The sequence below is a fragment of the Prunus avium genome, chromosome 6 (assembly GCF_965620075.1).
Source record: "Prunus avium chromosome 6, drPruAviu1.hap1.1, whole genome shotgun sequence".
NCBI lineage: Eukaryota > Viridiplantae > Streptophyta > Magnoliopsida > Rosales > Rosaceae > Prunus > Prunus avium.
In genome coordinates this window covers 10,062,936-10,079,316 of record NC_142289.1, presented here as the reverse complement: position 1 = coordinate 10,079,316, position 16,381 = coordinate 10,062,936, and the positions used below count along the sequence as shown (strand labels likewise).

Sequence of the window (16,381 nt, the reverse complement as noted above, 5' to 3'; positions counted from 1 at the left end):
TAATAATGATGAATAGTGCTGGAATGAATAAAACCATGCAATAACATTTGAATGGCTATTAGTTAATAGCTATCCTTACGTAACTTACTATACAATTGATATATATATATATATATATATTATTAATTATATAATTTTTGGAGATTAATAATTGTAATTATTTAATTTATGAAATATTAAAAATATGGGGTTTCACATCTACGAAGCCGGAATCGGAGGTGCTGTGGCGGCGATGGGAGGAAGAATACGTTCATGATATTCTCCTCTAAACGCGTTTTTGTTCCAGTGAACTTTTATTATTTATTTTTTAAAGTTCGGTTTTTAATTAAGTTAAATTAATATCTTGATTTTTAACTAGTTTTTTCTGAACACTTATTATATCCAAGAGTTGGTGACCACAAGTCCCTTGGACCACAGAGGTCCTGGCTAACGGACTGTTAATGTATGATTATATCGTATGATGATTTTTTTTAGTTTTTTCAACCAAAAAAAGTTATAATTACCTTTGGGCCCAAAACAGATTCATTGGCGGGGCTTTACAAAAAAGTAGCCCATGTTTGTTTTCACTCGGTTCTAATTTTAAGTGGGACTGTTAATACTGGCCCCACCAAAAACACCTCCTTATGTGTTCTTAGTTAATCCCGCTTGGAAAGGGCGGACCAGACATAAACCACCCAAGCGCTAGCCAACAAAAACCAAATCGCTTGCAAAAACCAAAGCGTCTGCAACCACCCAAGCGCTAGCCAACAACCAACCACCCAAGCGCCATCCATAACCACTGATCACCCAAGCACTTGCAACCGATCCAAACCCCCACAGTCACAGCCATACGCAGCAACCCCAATCCACCATCACAGCCACACGGTTCTAGTCAGTTTCGATGAGCACCGTACGCTTGACTTCCATTCAAAACTCAGATAACAAGAAAATCCACAATTGCAGCCATATGATTTCGGTACGCACCAATGGCAGACAACGAGGACTTCATAGCTTGGGGTTGCAGGAGACGGCGACAGCCTCTTGAGCAGAGGGAGAAAAGGAGAAGAAGAAAATACCGTAAAATAGGAAAAGGAGAGAAAATTTTCTAGCAAAAAAAGGCACAGATAAAAAAAGACTGAGAATAAGTGGAGAATGAGACGATGACCACCACTGTGCTAGGAAGGAGGAGCACATAGTAGCAAGGCGGTGCGCAGGAGAAAGAAAAAGAAAGAGACTCTGAAAAAAGAAAAGTTTTATATGAGAATAATAAAAAAATTCACATTCCCAAAAAAATAAAAATAAAAATCATATTTTAAAAAAAAAAACAAAAAAAAAAACTTACCTTTAAATTAAAAAAAAATTAGTCCTAGTCCCATCAAACTTACATCAAATGCAATACAAATGTTATCTAACTTAGGCCAGACCAAGCCAATCCAAAACAGTCTCAAAATTTAATCCAGTCTATGTCAGTCCGACGTACCAAACGAGCCCGAAACGTTTTGAAACCACAGCCAGAGCCCAAGATTGATGTGGTGTTCGTTTAGCCCCTTAGTCAATAGTTAACAGTTCAACAAAAAGATTCTTTGAACAAAAAAAAAACAAAAAGAAAAACAAAATGATTCCAATAACATCATCCCACGTGTCAAATCACATTAATCAAATTTACTAGTCGCTTTTACTTTACGCTGCTCTCGCACCCACCTGAGCTGACCCTCCAGCTGACCCTTCAGCCGCAACAGCTCTCCAGGAACCAGTTCAGTTCCTCAAACAGCAAACATGGCAAAGCCCAAATACTCCCATCTTTCTCTTTCTCTCTTCCTCATCATCACCATCATCACTTCATCTCCACTGTCACTTGCATCACGACCGTCCAATTTCCCCTCCTCCAGATGGGCCCCACGCTTCCTGGGCAAGTTCTCAAGCTCTTCACCACCAAAACAACCTCAACCACCGAAACAACAACAACAGCAACCAAAAATCCGATACGAAACCCGATATTTCGCTCAGCGTCTCGACCATTTCAGCTTCTCGGATTCCCCGAGGTTCCAACAGCGGTACCTCATCAACACCGAGCACTGGGTGGGCCCACAGAGACTGGGCCCCATCTTCTTCTACTGCGGCAACGAAGGTGGCATCGAATGGTTCGCCAAAAACACCGGCTTCGTCTGGGAAGTCGCCCCACAATTTGGAGCTATGATCCTCTTTCCCGAAGTAAGTTTGTGTTTGGTTCCCGAGAAAATTACAAAAGAAAAAAAAGTCAAAGACCAAAAATTAATTTGCTTTCTGAATTTGGCAGCACCGGTACTATGGAGAGTCCATGCCGTATGGGAATAAAGACGAGGCGTATAAGAATGCCAGTACGCTGTCGTTTCTCACGGCCGAGCAAGCCCTGGCCGATTTTGCCGTATTAATCACGGAGCTCAAGCGAAATTTGTCGGCGGAAGGTTGCCCCGTCGTGCTTTTCGGTGGATCCTATGGCGGAAGTAAGTAAATTTGTAATGCTCTGTTTTGGTGAAAGTTGCTGTTATTTTGGATTTTGGTGAAATTATAAAAATGTGTGATATATTCATTCAATTGTATTGATTGTGTAGAATTAGCACAAATAAGCAAATGGTCTCTTTGGTGGGATGCCCTTTTTATGCTTTAATTTTGAAAACAGTGTTAGCAGCCTGGATGAGGCTTAAGTATCCTCACATTGCAATTGGTGCACTTGCTTCTTCGGCGCCAATTCTTCAATTCGAAGATATTGTGCCACCAGAAACGTTTTACGATATCGTTTCTAATGATTTCAGGGTAACTTGTGTTTTTCTTTTCCCTTAGTTTTCATGGTGTATGAGTTTTTTGGTGACGTATTATAACCTCCATCTTATATCCCTAGCGCGAAAGCAGCAGCTGCTTTAACACTATAAAAGAGTCCTGGGATGCATTGGTAACCGAGGGTAAGAAGCAAAATGGCCTTCGCCAGCTGACAAAAACTTTCCATTTATGTCGGTAAGGAATCTGTGCAATTTACTGCATTTTCTTTTATCCTCCCAGTGGTGAATGGAAATGGTCTTTCTTCACTGGCCACTGAGTTTCAGCTGATTAAAGCCATTTTTCAGGGAACTAAGTAGTACCGATGATCTTGCAAATTGGTTGGACTCCGCGTATAGTTATTTGGCAATGGTGAACTACCCATATGCTGCTGACTTTGTAATGCCTTTGCCAGGACACCCGATAAGAGAGGTTAGTTCATAGTGAGTATACTGTGTTTATTCCTTTTTTCCGCATACCAGGGTGTCTTCTGCGTATCTATTTCAAGTATAATATTCTGTCTCAAATAATGTAGAAAGTTAGGTTCTGTGCTATTTATTTCTGTTTTGATGATTAAATAATTTCTCTCATTGGTTTATGTTTTCTTCAACTGCAATGCCATGACAAAAAAAAAAGTTTTTCCCAATTAAGGTGTTTGCCAATAATTGCCACTTCCAGTATAGTCTGTCGCTAGCTTTTGTTATTTGTATCTAATCTTAGGAATTAAGACCAGAAATTAGTCTTCCCTGTTGGGGTTGTGTTGCTTTTGAATACATGTATAGCAAGATTTCTGCAATGGTTTTTGCTTCTGCTGCAAATCAAAATAGTCATTTAGCTCTTGTAGTAGGTTTGCAGAAAGATTGATGGTTGTCCTGATGGGACTAGCACACTGGAGCGCATATTTGAAGGTGTAAGCATATTCTACAATTACACTGGACAAGCTAAATGCTTTGAGCTGGAAGATGAATCCGACGTTGGCACGGATGGGTGGAATTGGCAGGTCTATCAGTGTTACAGTGATAGTATTTTCTTTTTTAAATTAACATATGGTTGAAATTAAGTACTCATAAATTCCTGTAATAGAATGTCTTCTGTTATTTCCTTTCTTTTATACAGGCTTGCACAGAGATGGTTATGCCCATGTCTAGTAGCCGGAATGCAAGCATGTTTCAAACCTATGATTTTAATCTCTCTTCTTTTCAAGAGGAGTGCTGGAAGGATTACAATGCGAAACCAAGGCCTACATGGATCACAACAGAATTTGGTGGGCATGTAAGAGGATGATGTGTTATGAATTTATTTATCCTTTCCACTTCAAAGTATATTTCCATTTGATCATTTGATCATCCCCGTTGCTAAATATTAATTACTTAGTGTGAAATAGTGTCTATGTGTACTGGTTCATTGCATGATGATCTTATTTCTTTCCCTTATTCATCCTATCTTTTCCTTGGTTTGATAGTTGATAGTGTTTGGTAGACATCCTATTATTACATCACATAATTATCTTAGTATTTGTGTAACCTCCTATGAGTTAATAGAGGATGATTTTTCTTTCAAAATAAATCTGCTGCAATGTACTGGTCTGGCCATATATTTTGATCAAAATAAATTTGAACACTTTGGGTATAATTTAGATTACTTTTGTCACTTACCATGCAAGTGAAACCATTAACCTCCGATCTTATAGTGTTTCAAAGTAGTTGTTTTCACATTTGTTACAACTTCAATCTTTGAAATTTCGAAATTGAACATTTGAAGCAACTACTTCCTAGAATGTGGGTAACAACAGCATGTATCTCTAGCTACTTTTTCCTGTTCATTGGTGCTGACATAATCATATGATTCATACCTTCTCAAATTGTATAGTTTGATACTGATACTCTTGGGCATTAAATTTGAAGGATATTAAGGCCACCTTGAAATCGTTTGGAAGCAATATCATTTTCTCCAATGGCTTATTGGATCCATGGAGTGGTGGCAGGTAACTGTTCTTTTTATTTGATTCAACAACTAGTGCCATCAAAAGTTCATTATTTGAGTTCTAATGGCTGTTAATGATATCTATCACAGTGTCCTGCAGAATGTATCAGAAACTGTCATTGCTCTTGTTACCGAAGAAGGTATCTTCTACTCTAAACAGTTGGAGCCAACCATAGATCTGTTTTATAGTTGTCATCTGAGAGCAGAGCACTCAGAAAAAGAAAAAATTGCTTGGAAGCCATTAACTGCTCATTTATTTTGTTTTTTGATTATCAGGTGCCCACCACATAGATTTGCGATTCTCAAAGAAAGAAGATCCTGAATGGTTGGTAGAGCAAAGGGCAACTGAAATTAAGCTGATAGAGGGGTGGTTGGAGAAATTCTATCAAGAAAGTAAATCAAAATTTGACATGTAGAGGTCTCTAAATTTGCATGTGTAAATTCCCAGTCATCGTTTTTTGTGTGTTTTCACTGCTACCACCACCAAATTTACAACACTTGGGTGTATATATTGAGTTCTCCTTCGAAGGATGCTCTCATTTTAAGAAATGGAAGGACAAATTTGCTGGTACGTTGGCCTCACATGGCCTTGGCCCTAGCTTCCGTTTGTTTTTTATTTTTGGGTAAATGTGGATTCAGCCAATTAGTCAAGGCAGTGCGCCATTTTAGCATTGTCATGATTATTTTCTCTGTCCTTGGACTTGTCATGACATTGATAACATATACTTCATCATTATGATATGAAATAACATATACTTAAAAGTACACATTTTGTTTAATCCAATGTATCCACTCAAATTCCATCATAGGGATAAAGTTTCGAGATTAGGAATTGTATGTCATTAAAGGAAAATACTTGTCTCCTACCTTGGAAATAGGAGCTCTTACTTTCCTGCCAATCACAGGTTGAAATATGAGTAGAGATTTTTCTTTTGGTGTTTTTGATGAATTATTTTTGTATATGTGTCAAACTATGATTTGCAAGAAGTAAGAATGTGGAGGGAATAAGGGAAGCAGTGTCCGTTATTAAATGAGACTCTTTATAGAAACAGCTAATTTTTGTCCCCGGCCTCAATTCTTCTCATTCGTGCTAAAAGGGCCAGGATATCTGAATTGAAACTCATATCGTCCGTACCACTTGGTATAGGCCGACTCTAGCCACGCCAAGCTTTGGTAGCTTATTATTGTAGAAATCTGTCGGAAAGAATCATCGTATAAGCTAATTAACAACAATAGCGAAAATAGTAAGCATAACAAATATTAATTAACAGAAGAAAGGCATCAATCAAACCTTAATAATACTCAGTCATTTTGTTTTTTCATAACTAGAGAAGTTTTGCATACCTAAGACGTCTCCAACAACAAATTTATATTGTGAAGCCCAAACATTAAAAAAGTCCCAAGCCGGAGGTATAGCCCAACCAAACTTTACGTAGCCAGAAGAAGTAGTGTTGTCACGACCACAGCTATAACAAAAATTGGCAATTTCGTCATTTGCTCTCCTATCTTGTATTCGAAATTGGTAATTACGTAAAGTTTCCAACTTTATTTCCCAAATTTATAGAGAGAGAACCTCCATCGTTTACAGGTGGGTAATTACTGACAATTCGGTTCAATTACGTGTCGTATCTTTATTTTGGTTGATATCATTTTAGATAGTTCTAGCTTTTATCTATTTTCAAGGGATGTGGGGTAAATATACTCTTTATCATCAACCAACAACTAGTGCACATGGGTTTTTATATTATAGTTTTGAACTTTTTGTGAAACAAGCTCCCCTCTCTCTAATCCAAAAGTATTTTGATGGCAAACGAGATCTAACTTAATGAAAAAAGCTTTAATTTGCATACCAGAGATCTTAGGTTTGAATCTCCACAGTCTCCTGCACATGTGACGAATTTTGAAGCATAACATGTGGACTACACATATTGAGTGACGTGAAGCATGTGTGGTCGTTGGGCTTTCACACGTGGGCAATCCGCTATGATACCATGAAGGAAGTTACTAAGTAATAAGGAAGATGTCAGGTTGCATTGGGTTTGGATTTAGCTGGTGTGGCACTATGGGTTTAGTCAGTATGGCGCTATGTCTCTCTTCGAGTTGCTCGAGATGATGTGGAGTGATTGTCCTGCCTTTTGGTTTGTTTAAGTTTAATAATTCTCAAGAGTTTGTTGTGGTTTATCTTATCTTTAGATTGATTTATTTCTATTTAGCTTTGGCTTTCGATACAGATTTGTCGTTTCTGCCGTTGTGATGTTGTTTCCCTCTTTTCGGCTGAGGTGGTCGACGGAAGGAGCTTTTGGTCATTCTTTTCTTGAGTTGCGTAGGCGTGCTACCACTAAGCCACCGAATGGCTTAGATGGAAAAGGTTAGATGGATTTGTTGTGCTTCCGACTTTTGATCAAGTGATTGATCGGCCAAGCAAGGAACCTTCTCTTAGCTTAGGTTCTATCACTTCCTCGGGCTCGAGGATGGTTAGGCTTTGTATGGATGTTTTTGTAATTTTTGGGTTTTTTTTAGTAAAATGGTGCAATTAAATTAAATATGTGTTTTAAACTTAAATACAAGAATTAAAGTGTGATAAAATAGATCAAAGCAATAAATAAACATAAAATAAAGCAAGAACGATAAACTAAATTAAAACTAGAAATTAAACTTAATGAAAATTTGATAACAATGAAATGTAGAGGAATTGAAATAAACTTAAATTTAAAAGACAAGAAAATGTAAATTGAACAAGAATTTAAATTTACACTAAGAAAATGAAGAACTAGCTACACTAGGTTCTTGAAAAGTAAAATCCTAAATCTAGGAAAAGAAAAGTGCGAGATGAAAAATAGGTTTGTTTGTCCCATGGGTTGGCCATTAAATGGCCCGAGGTAAGCTCCTTTGAAATTCCTTCCTTTTGAAACCTCCTAAATCCGTGGGATCACATTGATAAAGATTTTCTAATTGCTTGATTCTTTCTTGATTTGGAATACTTCGAATTGTCATCAATTTTCTTGATTTCTTTCTGTGTGAGGCCTCCGTCATGTGCATGTAATCCTCCGGAAATCTTGGGTTTGAATCCGTAACTTGGGCTTGGACCTTCAAATCTCTAGTTTAACATATGACGAAACCTCGTGACCTTTGAATTCCTAGAATTCTAGAGTTTGTTGACAATCCACCAAAGTGGGTGGTATGGGAACTCCAAATATTTGGATGTCTATTAGGAGGCCATGGAGTGGCCTGCATGCGTATATTTGTGAGGACAAATTGGTAGCATGAAAAGTTCTTTGAACCAAAAGATGGTTTGAATTATTACTATTATCTTTTCTACAAATGAGGAATGAGAATTTGTAGACATTGACTTAGCTAATTTGGCTAGAGCAGATGTGCTTTCTACTCTGTACTCGAGTTCGAATCTCTCTTCCCGTAGTTTAGATTAGATTAAAGTAGATGATCACTTGTATAAAAAAAAAAAAATTGAGGAATGAGAATTTGAACTAAGGATCTCTTTTACCATTAACAAGAGAAATGATACTAAACAAAACATTAAATTATAGTTATTGGTTGAGTTTGCACTGTTAATTTGGTGCAATCATGTCTTCCTTTATGTTAATTTGATTAGTATAATTTTAGAATGGGATGCCACAGTTGAGTCGTATTGAGTTTTTTTGATGTTTAGAGTATCTCCAACAACCTCTTTAACAATTTTGGAATTCTAAAATACGTGAGCCACATCAGGAAAACTGTCTCTAATAGCCTCTTCAACCAACCTTAGTTATCAAAGCTGCGACCTCTTTCTCTCTCTTCAGGACAGGTAAGTTGACTTGCCTCTTCAAACATTTAATTTTACTTTGGAAAAACAAAACCTACCTTGAAAATCTTAAAAACATGCATTTTTTCTTTTCATATAATAAATACATAGACATTTTTCACATGTTTTCATATTTTTCATTCTTTTCCATGATACTGCATTAATTGAATTGAAGAGTCTATTGGAGCAAAAATTATTCAAGTAGCAAATAAGGTTTTTCAAATTACCACGTAGGTCAACAAACTTCAATTTGAAGAATTTTATTTGCTACTACTATTGTAGATGCTCTTATCATTTTTCACTTTGTTAAAGGGATACTCAAATTTCTTTAACATTACCATAAAATGTATTTTATGCTTAATATGACCATAAACGAATAGCCATTTATCTCAAAAGACAACTTTGCACGTAAAATAGAAACACCAATTTGAGCCTCAACACCTTTGTTTAATTAATAAAATTGTCAGCAAGCTCTTTACAGTGTTGCCCTCCAAGCATATAACGGTACTCTGAATAGAATCTCAGCATATCATGGCCTTGAAAAAATTGTCATAGGCAACGATATCTAGGTTTTACAATCAGACACTCCTGGTTTTCATCATTTTCTAGTCTTAATTCTGCTTTTAAATTCAATAATTAACATTCTACATGTACAAAAAAACATTTAATATTAATTTTCTAATGCCCAAGTTCGAATAAAATCGATAAAATACTGACAAATGATAGTAGTATTTGAATATGTAGGATATAGCATCAACTTAGACCATAACACTTAGAACAACTTATACTCAAATACACAAATTTCATGTCTTCCACGAGGAGAAGAAGTTTTGACGGCATTTAAAGTAATTAATTAATGTAATTAAACCGAGTTTAGGAACGACTTTTGGACGCGAACAGCTAATTCTCAAAATCTATCTTGTTGATTCTAACCAACTTAGCCTTTGCGTTTCTATCGTAGAAATCTGTGAAAATAACAATTCCATTAGATTAATTAGAATATCGTTTTATCAACAATTAATAACAAAAAATGCAAATTCTGTATTACATATATACAAATTGTGATACGTAGAATTAAATAATTAATCATGTCATAAATACTGTGAGGATGTGACACGGTATAACTTGTATTATTAATATAATATTTATTGATATATATGTTATACTCTAAAAGTGAGAAAATCTCAACTCCATCGTCCTTTCATATTATAACACGTAGATGATTTTTATACCACGTAACTGTAATACCATACAATAATTTATCCATGGCCAGGGTTTGCTGCCTAATTTTGTATCCCCATGACCTAATTAAACTGGACTTAATTGAGAAATATAATTACGTTAATTTGTTATAACTCACTAATGTTGTTAAACAAATTAGCTAAATCTTGATATAATGTAAACCAATACGTAGGCTCATTCAGAAATGTCTTCTCCTTATTAAGATGTACGAAACAAATTATTAGTTATTCCGTTATCTCTCATTGTTACACACATCTCAAGCACCTTGAGAGGCTTCTGATCAGCTTATTTATATAATACGCAAACGCCTGCAAAGAGCACCATTAATTCCAAAAGAACAACAAGCTCAATGGGAAGCATATCGAAGTTCTTATTAGCTTTTCTATGCATCAACATATGGCTGCAAGCCACAGAAGCTCTTCGTCATCAATTCCGCGTTGAAACCGCAAACGCACATGACTTTTTGAGGGTTCACAACAATGCACGAAAGAAAATAGGACTTCCGCCATTGGAGTGGGACGAAAAGCTGGCAGAATTTGCTCGGTTCTATGCCAACCTGAGAGCGGTTTCGGGGTGCGGGATGATCCACTCGAACGGGCCCTACGGCGAAAACATCTTCTGGGGCGGCGGGAAGCAGCCGTGGGGCGGGAGGTTCGCGGTGAAGTCGTGGTCTCATGAGAAGAAGTTTTATAATCACAAGACCAATAGTTGCATCCCTGGGCAAATGTGTGGGCATTATACGCAGATTGTGTGGAAGGACACAAAGCGTGTGGGCTGTGCTCGTGCTGCATGCACAAATGGAGGAGGGCAGCTCATCATATGCAACTATGATCCTCCAGGGAATTGGCTTGGAGAGAAGCCCTATTAGACGTGATTAAGATTTGCACGCAGTTCAACTTATAATTAATTGGGTTAATTATTGTGTCATTACCAATAATCTTTTAAGAGTTAATTATTACAAGGAGATGATTGAGATGGTGTGCTTTGTGTATGAGATCTTTGCACTTTCATTGCTAGGAAGAATGAAAAATAATATGTAAAAAAGTTTACGAAGTAAATCAAAATTGGCCTCACAATCGAAGTGCCGAATAAAACTACAATTATATATTGCCATGCTTGCAGTACTATTTATATTCACAATTCAATTAGTGGTTTTGCTGTGAACAAGGGGTAGCAGATTCTAGAGGCAGAAACAAAATCTTGGGTTTTATTTTTTGGTATTTTGAGCTATGTAGTGGATAGAGGAATCATAAATCTCATTGTTGAAATATATCATCTAGCTGCTGTGATTGATTGACCAGATTGGCAATTGTGATGTTCACCATATTTACAAAGTAATGTTTTTGTGTTTATACCAAAAATCTAGTCACTGAGTTTTCAATTTCATCAATTTGATACCAAATGTTAACAATTTTAGTCATTTCCGTCAATTTTTTTAATATTAAAAATATTAAATAATTCATTTATATTTTATAAATATATAAATATAATTATTTTAAAATTTTATAAAATCATTTTAATAATAAAATAAGGTCATTTAAAAGAAACAAACAGTCCGACACCACGAGAAATTATAGAATACTACGGTACTCTAGCACCACACCTCCCACTGCTCCCACTCCCTCCACAACACAACCCTTCCCCTTCGCCAAATGCAACCCCATACCCAATCGCCACTTTGAAATCCCCATGCACCCGAACCAAAATTTAAAACAAGAAGAAACAAAATTCTTAAACAGCAAACACAAAATAATTAAGGGGATTGGTGGTTGGGGTGATGATTGACCAATCTTCCCCAATGCCCCAATCTCTCCCTACCTTTTTTCATTTTTGTATTTTAAAAAATTATTGTTTTAGGGTTAATCATTTTATTAGTCTCTAAATTTAGACCCGATTTACATTTGAGTACTTCAATTTCCAAAATGATTCCCGTAGTCCTTTAACTCAAGTTTCGTTAGGACAAATGGTCATGCAACCAATTTTGTTAACTTTTCCGTTAAATGCAGGGGTAAAATGGTAATTTTTTTAAAATCAAAATTGATTAAAATATGAATAAAAAATTAAAATTAAACTCTCTCTCTTCCCCTCTATCCCGATTTCTACTCCCCCCAAACTTGATTTTTCTTTTTTTGTTGGTTTTTTATTTGATTTGATTTTATTTTTATTTTAAAGATATGATTTTTTATTCTTTTTTTTTTTGTTTTAATATAAAAATATCATTTTGCCCTTGTATTTAACAAAAAAAGTTAACAAAATTGACGGCAGGACCATTTATCCTAAGAAAGTGAAGTTAAAGGACCACGGGAATCATTTAGGTACTCAAATGCAAATTGGGTCTAAATTCAGGGACTAATAAAACGATTAACCCTATTGTTTTAATATCTATATATATAACAAAAGGCAGAGAATGTTAAAACATTCAAAATACCAGAAAATACCCTTGGTTAATGCAAACATTAAGAATTGAAATTATTAATTAAATGAGGATAATATGGTAAATTCACACTTTTTCATATTAAAAAAATTTAAAATTAAAAGCAAAATCAGATAATGAATCCTATCTTTTTTAATTCTAAAATAAATTTAAATTTGTTTAAAAAAAATCCTCTCACAGGCATGGAAGCTCGTGCAAAGAGGCTAATATATATAATAGAAGAAGGTTTTGAAAGGGAAACATTTAAAATCTCTGAAAATACCCTTAATTAACTAGAAATCTCAAAAAATAACGTGTAATATAGTTATGGTAAAATAGTAAAACAATATAACTAAAAATAGTTATGAAAAGAAAAATAGGATAATTATAACAGGTTCAACCGTGTTCACCCACATTCCTTTTTGCTGTTTCCTTTTCAAAAAAATTTATTCAATTTGTTAAATTATAAAATAAAATAAAAAGGGCAATTGGCACACATATTATGCATTAAATATAATTGCTTAATGAATATCTTAATATTTTTTGGTATAAAATTGATGAAATGGCTTAAATTGTTAATGTTTTGCAACTCAGTGAAAAAATTGATGAAATTAAAACCCTAGAGATTTAAATTAAGTTTTAGGTATAAACACATTGACCAAAAATGTATTTAACCCAAATACAAATTGTTGGTGCGAGAAACTAGATGACTAGTAGTGGGTCCAAATTAAATATAAGGTGGTGATTTGATCTGCCTTCAATAAGCACTTTCCTTCGGCAGGTTGAAGGTAATTTGCACAAAGAGAAAGGGAAGAGCAGTAGGTAAGACCTAAGACACCGATGTGGTACCGACCAAAGATCCTCTGATGTTAAAGTTAGCTGAATGAGAGAGGAGTTAGCTATTGACAAAGCAATGGCATGAATGTCCAGTAATTATTACCTTGTGCCCTGGGGCAATGGGCCTTATTTATAGAGGTTTTGAGTGTCTTTTTGGTGTAAACTTTCGATGTGGAACTAGTGGGAATAGCCTAGGGGGTTGCCACGTGTCCTAGAGAGTATACCAATACATAACCCAATGGATTCTTACGAGATACCTTCTGGAAGGTTGAATCGGCGAGGGTTGCCGAGCGCACCTACCGATTGTCAATTGTGAGTTTGTGCGACTGGGTTAGCCATTGTAGAATTGGTCCAACTTGGGCTTCTGGGCCTTGCTTGGTGTCAAGTTATTTCCACGTGTAATGGCATGAGAGGCCGGTCAGATATGGTACAAATATAAATTATATGAAAATTAAAGTGGGAATTTGTTGTGTCACGAATCCTATATGAGCCCACTACTTTGTCCAAACTAGGCTTGTCAATAAAGCCCAGGCCCAATGGGCTAGCCCGAACCCGGCCTGATTTTTTGATGTGTGGGCTTACCCGGCCCGAACTAATGGGCGGGCTTAGCTCGGCCCAAAGTCTAACATATAGGGCTTGGGCCTCATTTTTAAGCCCTTTAAAAGCCCGGCCCGGCCCGATTATAATTAATTAATTATAATTATATTATATGTAGTATTGAATTGTGTGCCATAGTGTATTTTTATTTGTTGCTATATTTTGTCTTAAAGTAACTTTGTTTTGAACGAAAGAAAGTTGCTTTACCAACTTTTCTTTGTTGAAACTTGAAATGAATTAAGGCTTGTACTCATTCCAAAGGCTGACAACGACGGAGAGTGGGCAGCTATAGATAAGGAAGTGCAAATGAGTTTTTCTACACAGAAGATTCAAGATAGAATGCGTGCGGCCGCGGCGTGCACACGATATTCAAAATTTTTACAGGAAAAATGAAGACAGAAGACAGAAGGCCGTCTCCATCCATCAGCATAAATAAACTACTGCAATTCCATTCTTCTCTCACACTTCTGCAGTTCTCAAATTGGAGTTAAATCATCTCAGCAGCTTTGCTCTCAAATTGCTTTCAACTTCGAGCTTGTGTTCCTCAAGTTTGTGGTATTTTATATACAATTTATTGAAGCATATTAGTTGATTTCCTTTGGTATATTGATCTTTGTTTAAATATCTGCTTTCAACTTGTACTTGTGTTGTTTGAATTTCCTTGTTAATTAGAAAATTTAAAATGGACTCTACTCAAAGCCAACCTATTGAGATCCCTGTTGTTGCTGACCCCTCTCAAGCTATTCCCTCTAGTAAAAAACATAGACAAACTTCTGATGCATGGTCACATTTTAAGAAAATTGAAACTGAAAAAGATGGTAAAAAAGAAGTAAAAGCCGAATGCAATTATTGTAAAAAGTTATTGTCTTGTGCATCCACAGGTGGTACTAGTCACTTAAAAAGACATAAAGATTCATGTATCAAAAGAAAAAACTTGGATATTAGGCAAATGCAATTAAATGTACAACTTTCTGGAAAAGTAGGCACTTTTAAGTATAATGTTGAACTTGGAAAATTACGTGTGGTTACTTATATTATTGAAAAAGATTTGCCATTTTCTACTAGTGAGGATGATGCTTTTGTTGAAATGATAACTGCTGGATTTTGTCCAGAGTTTAAGAGTTTTTCAAGGAAGACTTGCAGGAATATAATATTAAAGATGCATCAAGATGGGAAAGAGGAGCTGAAAAAATATTTCCATAATTATCAAGGTAAGATAAGCTTGACTTCAGATTTATGGAAGGCCAAACATCAAAATCTTTATTATATGTATCACAACACATTTCCTTGATGATGAGTGGAGACTAAATAAAAGAATTATTTCATTTATTAGGGTTGAAAAGAACCACACAGGTGTAGAAGTAGGAGATCTTATAGCTTCTGAATTAGTTAAGTGGGGTATACGTGATGAAATTTTCTCAATAACTTTGGATAATTCATCTAGTAACAATGTGGTACAAAACTATCTTAAAGCAATTTTACTTGAGCTCCCACTGAAGGGTAAATTATTGCATGTTCGTTGTTGTGCTCATATTTTAAATTTAATTGTGCAAGATGGTTTGAAAACAGTTAATCAATCCATAGCAAATATTAGAAGTTTAGTAACCACCCTTCATACATCACCGGCCAAGTACCAAACTTTTCTAACATGTTGCCAAAATATAGGGTTAAAACTCAGAAATGTTCCATTACATGTGAAAACTAGATGGAATTCAACTTATAAGATGTTGGATTATTTCAAACAAAAATCAAACATCAACCCTTTTTAGCAGATGAAGATTGGGATATTGCAACACTTTGGAGAGAACATTTAGTTCAATTTTATGAATCCATTGAAATAATTTCTGGTTCTGACTATCCAACTATTCCTTTGGTACTAAAAGAAATAACTAAAATAAAAGACATTTGTCTTACTCTTGAAAGTGAAAACAATGATCTTTCCAAACAGCTTAATGTATGTGATATGAAGTCAAAATTTGCAAAGTACTTTGGGGATTTTCCCTTGATTTATGGTTTGGGTGTAATTTTAGATCCAAGAAATAAAACAAAATTTTTAGAAGTACTCTGTGAAATTCTTTATGAAGGAATGCAAATACAATTGTGGAAAAAGTGCTCACAACATTAAAAGAGTTATATGAAGAATATAAATTATATTTGTCTTTGCATAATAGTAGATCACAACATGAACAAGCGGCACCTACATCATCTACATCTTGCACTTCAACATTTAGTAGAAAAAGAAGTCGTGTGGATGACCTTTGTGATTCTAAAAGGTTAAACACAAGCAATTTTTCATCTAATGAATTATCACGCTATCTTGATTCACACACAGAAATGGATGATGATGAAAATAATTCTTTAAATATTTTGGCATGGTGGAAATCACAGCAAAAAAATTACCTTGTGCTTTCCACCATAGCCCGTGATATTTTAACCATTCCAGTGTCTTTAGTTGCTTCTGAATCAGCTTTTAGCAAAGGTGGAAGTGTTATAAGTGACCATCGAGCAAGTTTGGCTCCAAATAGTGTTGAAGCGTGCATTTGTGGAAGTGATTGGATTAAACAAGAAAAAAAGAAAGTCAAGAAGAAAATGATTGTACAAGATGAACAAGAATGGCCGGAGTGGTTTGTCCAAGATGCAGAATAAATATTCTCATTTTTATTGTTCTGTAGTCTACTTCAGTTTTGTAGTCTATTTCAATTTTCAATGTGTTGTTGTTATTATATAATTTATGGATG

The 16,381-nt window shown here is 35.4% G+C and overlaps 2 protein-coding genes across 2 annotated transcripts; both read left to right on the top strand.

Moving 5' to 3' along the window:
* The first annotated feature begins 1,655 nt into the window (after nucleotides 1-1,655).
* On the top strand, nucleotides 1,656-5,534 carry LOC110745778 (Serine carboxypeptidase S28 family protein). The gene is made up of 10 exons (XM_021945915.2): nucleotides 1,656-2,190; nucleotides 2,276-2,462; nucleotides 2,639-2,772; nucleotides 2,858-2,970; nucleotides 3,081-3,204; nucleotides 3,620-3,772; nucleotides 3,889-4,044; nucleotides 4,677-4,756; nucleotides 4,846-4,895; nucleotides 5,032-5,534. The coding sequence occupies exons 1-10, from the start codon at nucleotides 1,756-1,758 to the stop codon at nucleotides 5,169-5,171; spliced, it is 1,572 nt and encodes a 523-aa protein (XP_021801607.2). The 5' UTR covers nucleotides 1,656-1,755; the 3' UTR covers nucleotides 5,172-5,534.
* Nucleotides 5,535-10,145: 4,611 nt separating this feature from the next.
* LOC110745779 (pathogenesis-related protein PRB1-2-like) lies at nucleotides 10,146-10,664 on the top strand. Its single transcript, XM_021945916.2, has one exon. The coding sequence runs from the start codon at nucleotides 10,146-10,148 to the stop codon at nucleotides 10,662-10,664; it is 519 nt and encodes a 172-aa protein (XP_021801608.1).
* The last annotated feature ends 5,717 nt before the right edge of the window (nucleotides 10,665-16,381 follow it).

Bases quoted from the DNA above. Each gene is read 5' to 3' on its own strand.
- LOC110745779 (XM_021945916.2), top strand. From the start codon at position 10,146: ATGGGAAGCATATCGAAGTTCTTATTAGCTTTTCTATGCATCAACATA.
- LOC110745778 (XM_021945915.2), top strand. From the start codon at position 1,756: ATGGCAAAGCCCAAATACTCCCATCTTTCTCTTTCTCTCTTCCTCATC. The intron at 2,191-2,275 runs GTAAGTTTGTGT...TGAATTTGGCAG, and splicing joins CTATGATCCTCTTTCCCGAA to CACCGGTACTATGGAGAGTC. The intron at 2,463-2,638 runs GTAAGTAAATTT...TTTTGAAAACAG, and splicing joins CGGTGGATCCTATGGCGGAA to TGTTAGCAGCCTGGATGAGG.